The sequence below is a fragment of the Alosa pseudoharengus genome, unplaced genomic scaffold, assembly GCF_046254945.1.
Source record: "Alosa pseudoharengus isolate Yale_2024_CS ecotype anadromous, Long Island Sound unplaced genomic scaffold, YU_APseudo_1.1 YU_APseudo_1.1_scf_12, whole genome shotgun sequence".
Lineage (NCBI taxonomy): Eukaryota > Metazoa > Chordata > Actinopteri > Clupeiformes > Clupeidae > Alosa > Alosa pseudoharengus.
In genome coordinates this window covers 37,579,930-37,593,186 of record NW_027468587.1, presented here as the reverse complement: position 1 = coordinate 37,593,186, position 13,257 = coordinate 37,579,930, and the positions used below count along the sequence as shown (strand labels likewise).

At 38.4% G+C, this 13,257-nt stretch overlaps 1 protein-coding gene across 2 annotated transcripts; it reads right to left on the bottom strand.

Annotated features, from left to right (window-relative positions):
* Positions 1-650: 650 nt before the first annotated feature.
* On the bottom strand, positions 651-10,879 carry LOC143119588 (allograft inflammatory factor 1-like). Of its 2 annotated transcripts, XM_076281203.1 has the most exons (6): positions 10,773-10,879; positions 9,759-9,820; positions 1,591-1,657; positions 1,444-1,485; positions 1,197-1,365; positions 651-1,070 (listed from the first exon to the last, which is right to left on the bottom strand). In XM_076281203.1, exons 1-6 carry the CDS (start codon positions 10,783-10,785, stop codon positions 983-985), a joined length of 441 nt encoding a protein of 146 aa, XP_076137318.1. In that variant the 5' UTR covers positions 10,786-10,879; the 3' UTR covers positions 651-982. The 2 variants fall into 2 exon arrangements, with proteins under 2 accessions (XP_076137318.1, XP_076137319.1); XM_076281204.1 differs by lacking the exon at positions 9,759-9,820 and having other exon boundaries at positions 10,773-10,858.
* Positions 10,880-13,257: the final 2,378 nt, after the last annotated feature.

Sequence of the window (13,257 nt, the reverse complement as noted above, 5' to 3'; positions counted from 1 at the left end):
TGGCATGCATTCAGAGGGTGTCAATGATCCTACACTGTAAAATGTTTTTTTTTGGGGGGTGTACTGATTGCTAACTACAAAATAAAGAAATGTTGCGTGTAGACTAATGGGACTCAACAAAGTTGTTTCTTGTGTTCCTTCTTCTGGTCATTAGTAAAGTGTCAATGTGAGTGAAGTTTGATTTGCGCTAGTGGCGCCACTCATAAATGGTTATTACAACAATGGCATGCTAGCATGCATGTCAGTATCTTTATTTAAGGGAATTAGTGATAAATCAATATGTGAAGATATGATTTTATGTCTGATCCAGGAAACTGCAAAATTGCATGGCATAATAGCATATCATCCAGATTTTATATTTCACATCACTTTTTCAGGGGAGCCCATGTCATATTGGGGGGCTGTGCTGGCCAAAGCAACCACACATTTTGAACTATTAATGGCAGTGTGTCCTGTAAGTTAAGAAAATAGAGAATATGTGGTGAGGTGTGGTGAAGTAGTTCTACGAACAATTCTGTTTTAGTGATCAAAACATGGAAATATTATCATCTTATGGCCTCCTTACACCAAACAACTTTGACAAGATTTGGAAAAAGATTCTTGAAAGATTGTAGTCTTTTAACTACAAGCATTACTCAAAAGACTACAATCTTTCAAGAATCTTTTCCAAATCTTGTCAAAGTTGTTTGGTGTAAAGAGGCCATAAGCTACATAATGCAAGTGTGGCAACAGTGGTATAAGCAGGATAATGGACTTTTTCCAGAAAGCAGAAGTTAATGTACCTCAAGGTGTAATGACCATTTGGCGTTCTGGTCACATTACCACCTTGAATGTGCATTAACTTCTGCTACCCGAACGCCGTGTCGTCCTTAGCTTACTTGTAGCCTAACACGTTAAACAACTTGATTCATTGTCTATAATAGAATAATATGATGTCTCAGATAATACTAAAGGGCATATCCCAACTTGAATCATTTTGAATTTATGGGAGATCAGCAAAGGTTTTGGGAGGTGGTGGGCCAGTGTTCTTGGGCTCTTGCTCCTTTGCTTTTTCTTCATACATTAGAATCCTTTTGGAGACAAAAAAGAATAATGAAAATGTATAAAATGTTCTTACATTCTATTTGTGTTCTGGCTGCTCATTTTGAACCACTTTCTGTGATCATTAGTTAATCTGTAGTATGTTGTAGACTTACAGCCTTAATATTGCATTCCTCTTCCCAAGCATCATGTTAAGGAAATCAGTGTAGCTGATGGTGTCCCTGGACTCTTTATCTCCCACCACTTCAGACATCATCTTCTTTAGTTCAAGATGAGTCTTGGCAACACCCAACTTCTCCAGCATTCGTTTTAGACCCATAATGTCTGAAGGGACGTATTAAAGACTGTTGATACTGAGTTGAAATAAGCTAATATAGCAAAATTCCAGTGCTGTCTGCTTACCTATTTCTCCTTGGTCATTAAGGTCAAACTCCATGTATTTGTCTGGAAAAGGAGAGGGAGAGAATGTTATTGTATTATTTGCAGCAGTTGGGTATCATTCATAGCTATTCAACTATTAAATGCATGGAGTTTATCACTATGGCCTACGTTTGAAAGATTCCAGTTTGGACTGCAGGTCTTCCACATCAGCATACTTAGAATCAGTAAGGTACATCTGCAGAATGACACAAACAAAATGACTACTTAACCTTCACTAAAGCATGTATTATATTGTAATGTGACTAATCTGAATTTTTAGTTTAAGTTTAGAGATGTAATTATCTCTGGGGTGCCAGGCCGTATTTGCTGCCAGTTCAACCATAGCCACAGTTACAGCAAAACTATTACACAAATCAAACAACACAAACACATTTTATTGAAGTTTCAAATCATATATTATGATAAATAAATAATTAATACATAACTTAAATAACCAATTCCCCCCATACAATCGAAGATAAAAGGATATTTGGGTCAATGACGTGACGCTCATTTTTTTGTGTACATATGGCTTACATACATTTAAAATTGTTAAAATTTGAAAATAATTTGACAAATTATTTTCAAATATCATTTTCATCAAACCCTAATCTTAAAGTTTTGGATTTATTTAATTTTGAAAGAGTATTAACTGAATTTGGGTAAAATTGTCAACACGGTGTAACCACAAAAACATGAACCAAATAATTACACTTGCTGAAAATTTTTTTAAATTCTCTCCAAAATCCCTTCTTAAATAATCTGGCATGATCTTGCACAAGAACTTTTCAATATGTAATACAAGTAATGAAACCCCATTGTTCTGAATGTTTGAATTAATATGGGGAATCGTGTCTGTCACATTAACCACTTAAAATGTCAAGTGGTGTAACCACCATTTAAAGAGCAATTTTGTATGTATTATGTCAGAGAATCATGTGACAGGAATTTATGTCATAGAGAAGGACCCTTCAAGACCCCAACTGCTATGAGTCAAGGTTAGCAACTCTCTTAAAGTAACATAATAGTGTTTTTAGGCCATGACCAGGCAAGCTTAGGTTACATGTCAAATTGTATGACCTTTTAAAAATGTTGATAAATCATAATAATCATAAAATATTCACTTTAATGTAAAAACTGTGTTTGAATATTCATATAAAGGTGAAGTGTGTACATAGTTGTCCATAATAATGCCTGCAAATTTTGCTTTTAAATAGAAATGTTAAATGGTGTAACCGGTTACACCATTTGACTCTTTTCTGTTTGAGACCAGTTTGATCAGATTCAGGTTATGTTTCTTAATCAGTCATGGGTGTGTTTTGGGCTTAACATTCTTTAAACCAATGAGGAGGATCTGTCATTCCCTTTAACAGCAAGCAGGGCAACTTCAAACAGCGCATCAGTATTTTGATAGTCAGCGGTGTATTTGAAGGAATCTGCTTGTACGCAAGACCGTATGGAACAGGTATTCCACTAAGCCATTCTTTACTAAAACCGAGTAGAGTATAGGCTACACACATCTGCACTTGTCTATTAATTGAACATATTAAGTGAAACTAACTTCACTGTGGTGTCATAGTCAACGACAAAACAGTTATACACAGTTAATTACTTTCAATATTGACTGACAATGGGTTACCAGCAAAAACATAGCCTGAAAAAAGCAAAATTTCCCCCTATAATGTTCGAAATAACCTAAGGACATTTATTCTGCAGAGGAATTGCTGCTTACATCGCGTGACAGTGCATCTTCAGCTGTGTTTCATATGCGCCTTTCGCTATACTGTAGACCAGGCTTTTCTTGGTCAGTGGCATAATGCTTTTTAGACGGTATAAGATAGCGATTTTTAGATCATGTGCCAGACCACATCTTATGTCAGTAATTGCCACACCCCTGGGCGCATTATTTAATAAAAGTGAAGTGTAAGATAGGAAAAAACTTTGCGTCAGAATAATAATACGCTTTGCGCCGGGTTTTGCATCGCGAAAATAGGGCCCTTTATCTCACTCTCTTTGAAAATAATGGGTATAGACTGAAATTGTATGCGAACTGAATTGAAATCAAATAGAACACAAGTTTCTTCATTGATGATATGAAATGATATTTGATATGGAATATGATGAATGACATGAATACATATCAAAATATCCAATTCAGTTTACCTTGATGCCTATTTTCTGTGTCAATTTCTTGTCCTATTGCTATAAACGTTTCATGGTCAATTGGTGTAACCAGTATTTTGTCTAAAATACTAATAATGTACAAAAAAATGAATAGGGATAATGATTTAATACTCTACTGTAATAATGGTTGTTTAAACCATTTTTACTCAAATGGTCAAAGAATAGACAGAAAACAAGATGTTTACAGCATATGGTCTTGCTCAGTAACCCATATAATTTAAATTTAGAAATAAATATATTTAAATTTAGAAATAAATATAATAAAACATATTCTCATAGGATATTACAAAATAAACTAATAATTTCATGAGAGCAATTGCATGAACTCTAGGAGGTGTGAAATATTAGATATTTGTCATTTTTGTGGTTACACCATTTGACAGTTTAACAGGCTGTTAGTTCTATCTTTTGTTAAAAAATAGCATAAATGTCATATTAAATAATATGAATACAACAGAAATACAAAGTATACACTTCATCAAACCTCAGGCATGTTTTGTTTTAAAGGTTTAAACATATTTTTAATTTTCTCATCTTACCAACCCTTATCTGTCACTGACCCATTTAACAAAAAGGAAAAGTATGAATGAGCCATGCTGCCAATCCATTCCGTCGTGCGCAAGAAGTTGTTTCAATTTAATTCGGCCTTTTTACAATAGTTTACAAAAATTCCACTTTTTAATGTCAAAGTGAAAGCAGATTTCTACAAAATAATGTTAAATAATTAAAAATATGTGATGCGATCCTTCACATGGAGCACTCAAAAATTCTTGATTTTTGCTCTGTTTCAACTCTCTCTGGTGGAATTTCACCAACTTAAGATTCTGATACCATTCTAGCAACATTCTGGACACCGTCACCTTGCAAAATCCTGGATACCATCACATATATGATGCAAAATACGCAATTGCATAAATATTCCCCTTAAAGTGACTAAATCAACAGCGGTCCAGCCAATTGTCGATAATAGTCTCACAATTAGTGAAATGGAGATCGTCTGAGTGAAGTGAATGTGTATAGTATACTAATATAAAGTAACCTGTGTCTGGAAGGTCCAGTCACTGGTCAATGAGTCAATATTGAAAAGCATAAGTGAGGGGATGGATACAAAACACTTTTCAAGTCACTGAACATCTCTTGGATATCAGTGATATCCATTATTAAAGGAGCTCTAAGCGATGTTACGCGGTTTCAAAAAATTTTTTTGTCACATACAGCAAACATCACCTCACCATCCGCTAGCTGCCTGTGCCCTTAATACACTGTAAAAAAACGCGGTCTCTGTGGACAACCTGGTCCAGCCTGGACCATAAAAGCATAACAAACTTTTCCAGCCAATCACCGACGAGATGCGCATCTAACAGCTTAAGGGCCCGTCCACACGGAGACGCTTTTTAGGTTAAACGCAGAGGTTTTGCTTCGTTTTGGCCGAGCGTCCAAACGAATCCTGTAAACGCACTGCCCGAAACCGCACCTTTCTGAAACCTGGTCCCAGAGTGGAGAAATCTGAAACCGTAGCCCGAAATCTGAAACCGTAGCCCGTTCGTTTAGACAGCGAAACCGCACATCCTGCTTGCGTATCGATGATGTCATTGCCACACCTCAGCTGCCCTGGACTTGCACTTATAGTATTGCCTAACAATACTAGTTTTCATACATGACATTACCTACGATTACACTCCGTAAGATAAATATCACAACTGGTGCTGCGCAGCGCCGATAGCTTATGACTTGGTGGACTGAACACTGTTTTTCCCGGTGTTTTTTTATGCATTCTAGCTACTGTCAGTGACGCGAGAGAACTTAAGTTATTAAGTGCGGTGTAAGTTTAGGCTACATTAATTTGTGCGTAGTGCCAGTGTCATTCATATATTTTACATGTCTTACAACATATATACATGCATTCACAGTCGAGTGAAATCAGATATAAGCATACAAAGACGCTTAGAACTCACGTTAAGCCGATGATAGCACACTGAATGCGAATGCGCGATTTGATGCAGGCAAAAGTATTGACTGTTACTAACGAGGGTTTTATAGCAATAGTATAAATGTGGCGACAGAATAGCCTAGAACTTGGGTAAGCCTTGCGTTTAGTAGCCTAATTGCGGTGAATCTAACTATCCTACAACCAAAGAAAGTAAAGGTGATTAGTAGGCCTACCTGCATTAGCCAAATAAAGGACGGGACTGCACCCTTCACAAACCGTAAAATAAAGTTTATTAGTTTTACAGTTGACAACAGTTGACAGTTCACCATCAGTCCACACAAACAATTCTGGTTTCCTTGCACTAGCCATTTGGTCGTAGCCTATCTATCTATCTATCTATCTTGCCTATTCTGTCTGTTTGTAAAGCGCAAATTTTGGTCAATTTCTGTAAAGAAACAGTGCCACCTATAGGCCTGGGGTATGAAGTAACGTGTTGAGTCGTGTGGAGATGGATCCGTTTGGACGCAAATATTCTTGATGCGGTTTCAGGTAAGACAGAGGGAAAAAAGATCGGTTTCGTACGTGTGGACTAGCCCTAATTCTCAATACCAATTTCCAGGTGTTGCCTGAAATTGCACAGTGCCTGCTTCAGAGTCCACTGTTCCCACCTAGTTTGCCCTATAATCACATGCTTGACCTCTTTGGAAAGCTCAGACACTGTTTCTTGGAAAACACTCAAAAGAACTGTGTGGTGTACTGACACAGAGTTACAGAGGCTAGGATATTGTTTTTTCTTTCTGCCAGATAACAAGCATCTCTGAACTCACCACATTTCAGCCCTCTAGGTCTCTTGATATGACTTAGAAACACAACTGAGGCCTAGCACAAGGTCTTGTGAAGCTATGTTCAAAAGTAGATCAATATAGAATGAAAATATGAGTACTTTAGACCAATATTTGCCAATGCTCATGTGTTTTGTAAAATGCCCTATGGAAACTCCCCATAGAACTTTTGGTTATCCAAAACATACTGACAATCAAATGCTTACTGTCTATGAACCCCTTTGTGTAGAATAGAGTGCGGTTCAGGCCGCAAATTTCTGTCCGAACCCGGCCCGCATCCGACAGAGTTGCATCCGAACCCGACCTGAACCCGACAGGCATTTTCATTTTTATGTCCGAACCTGACCCGAGCCCGACGCAGATGATACCTCAGTTATTCCCATGCTAGTGATTAAACGTTCACGTTTGTGGATAGCCTTAGCCCATTAAACGGAACAAACAACAAATGGAATTCTTGTCTACAGAATCAGATGCGTGCACGCACGCAGGTCACACACAGCGCACAATAACAAGAGGCCCAAGCAAGTAGAATTCTAGTCTTACCATTGACGAAAAGTCTTGAAATGAACTGCAACAGTCATTGAAACTACAGTCCCTCTGTCACTGATCCATATGCAGCATCAACGTTAATTGGGGCAACTCGAGGAAATCCTCCTCCAGTTGAACAAGACGACCATAGGTATGGTAGGGGCTATGGACATAGGCTATAGCCTATGTCTTTACCACAGTATGCAACGCAAATATGACTGCCTTCACATAGTAGGTCTAGACTTAATTTGATTAATTTTCTTTGGTCTTAAAATCTCCTGATAGGCTAACAACTTTTTTTAAAGTCACCCAAGCCTGAAATGCACGTTGTCACGGCTACATAAACAAATCTTGGACACAGGAAGAAAGCTGTTAGGTCTTTTTTACATTTTATTTTATTCTCAAAAAACAAACGTCCAATGCATATCGCCCCCATGTGTCCGAACCCCAACCGAACCCAACTACAATTTCTAAGTATTTGTCCAAACCCGACCCGACCCGTCGGGTCCCGTCGGGCTCAGGTCGGGTAGCCACACTCTAGTGTAGAAGCATAATCTTGGTCTCAAATGAAAGGTAAAACTTTGAAGTTTCATGCTTGTATTTGAATTGTACTTCAGGGGTTCTGATATGGAATGACTACACTACATATGGAATAATTACACAAAAATATAAATATTTGCAATTTCTATTTCAATTCAATTGGTGTGTATAAGATGGACTATACATCTGTACAACTAATATTGGATAAAATAACATAATTATTCAATTTCTATGGATTCCTGTGAATATTTCAAGACCCAATATGCTATATCTAGCATATAGCTAGCATATTAGGCCTACACTGCAGCTAGAAGTTAGGGAAGTACCAAAGGCGGAGGAGGGGGAGGAGGGCATTTTTGATTAAATTTAAGTGAGACATAGTTAGATTAATCTGACAGTGTAAAGCATTGTCATAGGGGGGTAACCATAAACCGCAAATGTACAAATCTGCCTAGAGCAGGCAGTCACCACAAATTAAGTGACCGTTCAAGAACAATAGTGGTGGAGAAGGCCACCTATGATAACTCTGAAGAAGTTAAAAGTTTAAGCAGCTGAGATGCGAGAAACTATGCATACAGCAACTTTTGCCTTCACCAATCAAAGCTCTATGGGTGAGTGGCAAAGCTGTTATTCAATCTCGACTAAAGTTCACCCAAAGTCATGTGGGAGACTCCAAGGTCAAATGGAAGAAGGTTCTTTGGTCTGCTGAGACCAAAATTTTGCCTTTTCGGCATCAGATTAGATGCTATGTTTGGAGGACGGCGAACACCAAACACTACACACCAAAAATGCACCATCCCTAATTTCGAGCATGGTGGTGGTAGCATCATGCTGTGGGATATTTCTCGACAGCAGGCCCTGGAAGGCTTGTAAAGGTAAAGGTAAAATTAATTCAGCACAATATGGAAATCCTAAAGGATAATCTGATTCAGTGTGCAAGAGAACTACGACTTGGGAGAAGATTTACTTTCCAGCAAGACAATGAGCCGAAGCATACAACAAAAACTACACAGAAATTATTTAAAGACAACAAGGTGAATGTTCTGGAGTGGCCAAGTCAAAGCCCAGAACTCAATCCTATAAATCCTATAAATCCTATAAATCTGTGGTTGGACTTGAAAAGGGCTTTTCACGCCCAATCCCCTTCCAACTAGCCTATAAATCTAGACGCACCCTAGCAGCAGCAAATTGCTGCCAGGGCTAGTCTAGCAACTCTCCGTTGGCTTGTGAGCTTGAAAAATTAAACTTCTATCAGGCCAATCAAATCGTGTATAGAGTCGTTAGGCGGGCTTAACATAATGATTGATGTCAGAGTTGTAACGGTTTGGCTTGAATTCCCTACTTGAAAACAAATAAGATGGATGTTGCGCGTTGGCGAACAGTGTTACACGAGTTAAGCTTTTATTAAGTTGGCAAAAGTTTGAACTAGCCAACTAGCTCCGCTGGTGGGAAACGCATGGAACTCATAGCGCTGTCCTATTGCATGCAGAGGGAATTTTAAAGACAACCGATTATCCCGCCCCTCGGACTGAGCACTGCGAACGGTGAGTGCCCAGACCCTACATTTTAATGTGGGTCTGGCTCGTCAGGCTACCTTCCAATAGTATCAGTATCCAGATGTGCAAGCCTAATTGAGACCTATCCACACAGGCTCCATGCTTTATTTGCAGCCAAAGGTGCATCTACAGTTCTTAATGCTGACTTGAAGGGGGTTAATATTTATGCAATCACTTATTTTGCATTATATATACTTTTATTTAGTTGACATTACTTTTGTAGAAATCTGCTTTCACTTTGGCATTAAAGAGGAAGGAAGAATTTTGTAAATTATTGTAAAAAATTGCCAAATTAAATTGATCAAGATTCCATTTATAAAAGCAGCAAAAGGGAAAATATCCAATATACTTTTTATAAGCACTGTATTTATGCTGCAGACGAGTTGTTTGAGACTAGTTGGTAAGGGCTGCTTACAACTCATGTCAGTGCGTCCTCAGTGTTTTATATGTGCCTTTATAATTCTTAATGGATGGGTTCATTGAACATGTTACAATAGTTTCTACGATTTGCGGAAGAAGTTCTTAAGTAGCCTAAGTGTAACATTGATATCATTATACGTTTATAGACATGTCTAGAAACAATTGCCTACTAAAAAACATCATACCTGATATTTTGTAGAATATTAAGAGTATATTGACTGAAAGATCAATTTTTGTGTACAGTCAGATGAATGATATCAGACTGCATAATGTCACTATTAACAAATGTAATCAAACCTCATTGATGGAGTTCAGTTTGTCGTCTTGTTGGGATTTGAGCATTCCATATGCTTTCCCACCTGTAAAAGTTTGGGATATAATTAGGAATATATCATACTTAAATATATGTACATTTTCTGAAGTATAAAAGCCAAAAGACCATTTATATAGCCTGGCGGGCCATCCTATATCATTGACATGTATAGTCTGGCATCGAATCATTCACCTCGCTTAATCCAAGGGGCGGGCAGAGAATTGTCTTTCAAACTGCCTAGGCATGCAATAGGCCAGCGCTACGACCATATTCGTATCCAGTCGGCAAAACGGCAAATACATCCTTCTTCGAAAGGAATGACTTAAGTGCATTGTGTTGATCTACTTTCAAAGAAAAGCACTTCCAAAGCAAAGTCCAACTCCTCCAAAGTTGACGCCAACGCCGATTCAAACAACCGCTCTTCGTTTGCCATAGCCACCTTCCTTGTTGTTCACCGTCGCAGGATGTCGTTATCCTGTTAAGCCCGCCTTAAGACTCTCTAACGAAATAGAGCACTGTGATTGGCCGTCATCCACGGTGTTAAGCCAATAGAAATTCCTATGGTTCGATACTAGACGTACAAGCTGAGCAAATTAATTTGCCGCCGCTAGGGTGCGTCTAGATTTCTAGGCTACCATTTATAACCATATTTGGGCAATCAAGCTTTGAAATGGACAACTCTAAGTGAAACAATTTAAGGAAGTACAAAAAAGTCTGACACATCAGCGAGCATGAGAAATGAGTCTGTGTGAGCTACATAGTGTGTTACAAAGTGACCTGTCATAACTAATAATAGCCTACATTATAATGCCGAATCTGTAAATACAAATATGTACACGTATGTGTTGCATCAATAGCATTATTTGCAAATTGCTTAAATACAGGGAACTTAAGGATAAAAATTGCTTTTTAAACACATTCTTCTCATAACTCACAATTTACCCTCTTCAGCTTGGAACAGAATAGAGATAAAAGGAGATTGTTTTTCAAAACATTACCTTGTTTGTTCATGTCTGTTATTCCCCACTAAAGAGATATAAGTCTTGGCAGATGTGGTGTCTGATAAAAGTGAAATGAAAAGAACGCTTCTAGTTCCTCTGTAGCCTATATGAAGGTTGACAGAGGGGAAGTGTGGAGGTTAATGTTAGCTTTTGGTCAGATGATTTCCCTTTGCATTCAGAGTGAAATTGTACTCTAAAACAGAACTGGGTGGTGACCTATGTTAGTGGAGCCTTGCTTTTATGGTCAGAAGATACACACCATTTATTCATCACAAACTCAACCTATAGACGGTTTCATATCCATGTGCATTGCTAATGTTACTCATCTGCCCTGAAGCTATACTTCCACTCTGTACTTGTTTAGTATAGGTTTTCTGGGTTTCCTGGCTACAAATATTTTGGACATTTTTTAAGTATACCTTTTGGGTCCTTTTGCCTTAATGCGGATAGGATAGGAAATAACAAGCGGTCTAAATCAAACCGGGGTCCCCAAGAACACTCTGACCCATAAGTGGATGGGATGCAGCTGCTTGTGTGAAAGTTTCACTGATAGTAGACAGAGGTTGGGTGCAAGCTGTGCTTTGGCGTGCAACAGAAACTAAACATAGTCTGAAGCGCGATGCTAAATACACATTTAGGCCATGTCTGAATTCACTTTCAGTATTTCAACAGCTTTAAAAATTGTCTATGCGTCAACATAGCAAAAAAACAACACTTACGCTAATAATATTAAATGACTGAATAAGGACATTTAAGCAGTCCAATTTACCTGTTGCTAAGCGCCACCCTTAGAACGCAGATGAGCCAATGACAGTCCAGCCTCAACTGACTCAGACATCAGCTCAAACAACTCCAAAGGAAACAACAGGGCGGAGGCATAAAATTACAAATTAATGGTTATTTATGGAGCTTATTTCCTCAAAAAACCCTGACAGATGACGGATAACCATGGTCAAACGTTGTGCATGGGGGACGTGTAATACTGATAGCCGGTACCCCGAGAGGCTAGAAAACGAGGGTATATTTCATCAACAGTAGCCTACAGGATGTCTCTCGCGTTTTCAACAGCTTGAAGAAATGTAGGCTGCTAAGCCAACAACGTGGGCACAGTAACCAGGTTCCCTGATAAACCCCAAGATGAAAAGGCTCATTAGCCAACCACTATATTCTTACTACATCGAATGTTAACGTAGCCTGATCAGTTTTAATCTTCCACTAGCTAGCTAGCATTAACGTCAGTGGTTTTTGCCTTATGTATTTATATATGTATATGTATTTATATATATATGTAAGTTTTGAATTTACCCCTCCATAGCATAATTAAGTCTCTTTTGATTACTTCTGGACGAAATTAAATCCTTTATTGACCAAAACGTCCTCAAAGCCTGCTGTGATATACTGTCAGCTGCCATTTTCCATAATGTATTTCTAATCAAGTTTGTCCGAGTTTCACAGTAACAATGGGATGCGGGGCTTAGCGACAATTTAATTGTTGCTTGGGACTCGTTCACAGTTGTTACATTCTCTGACAGTAGCAATATAATGCACGTTATAATTTAGTGGTGTTAAAATATCCAATTTTTGATCATGCGCCTGACTACACCTATGCTATTCATTGATACGCCGTCATTTGACAACTTGTCAAATCATGGCAGCATAATGATCACTGCATTGAGTGTAATCTAAGAACAAGATTTTGCACCTTCTGCCACAATGCACCTGGTGTAAGATAGGGCCCAAATTGTATTTCGAATAGATAGATAGATAGATAGATAGATAGAGATAAATAGGGGAGGTAGTGTCCAGTGTTGGGAGTAATGCGTTACAAAGTAACGCGTTACTGTAATTCCACTACTTTTAGTGGTAATGAGCATGTAACTAAGTATTTTTGTAAATCCAGTAACGCAATTACAATTACTGAAATTTCAAAGAGTTCGTTACTTGCGTTACTCTGTTGATCTTGAATGAACGACTGCAGACAAGATGCACATTTGCTGCTTTGTCTCCCGACCTTAGCTGTGTTTCCAGCGATTGTGTTTCATGTTTAGATTGCAGATGCATTCTTTACAGTTCACATTCCTCCTTATTTCGGATTTATGCTAAAACACACAAGAGTGCATTACGCTACAATTTAAATGGGCATCTTAAAAGCCTTTTCCCTTTCGTTTCCATCTCGTAAGCTCCACTACAGTAAAAGTGCATTGTTGTTTATCTCCGCTCTTTTTCGCCTATATTGCGCAAAAGCCTCGTTATATCAATTTCTCATTCTTACAACATAGCCACGCCACAACACCAATAGGCTACGGTAGCCTATATATAGCCTTGGCACAAGCAAGCACACGTTTAACTCGAGAGGAAAATGCAGATTTCACTTACCAGATAAAGAAACCTCCTAATAGCCTACCGTAGGCCTACGTAACAGCGACTTGAGTTATTTGCACAGTAGGCTATGTTTACATCGGAATTGACGTCCATGGTGTGG

Coding starts and splice junctions, on each gene's coding strand:
- LOC143119588 (XM_076281203.1), bottom strand. Junction 1,658..9,758: donor AACTGAACTCCATCAATGAG/GTTTGATTACAT, acceptor GTCATTCTGCAG/ATGTACCTTACTGATTCTAA. Junction 1,071..1,196: donor AGGAATGCAATATTAAGGCT/GTAAGTCTACAA, acceptor TGTCTCCAAAAG/GATTCTAATGTATGAAGAAA.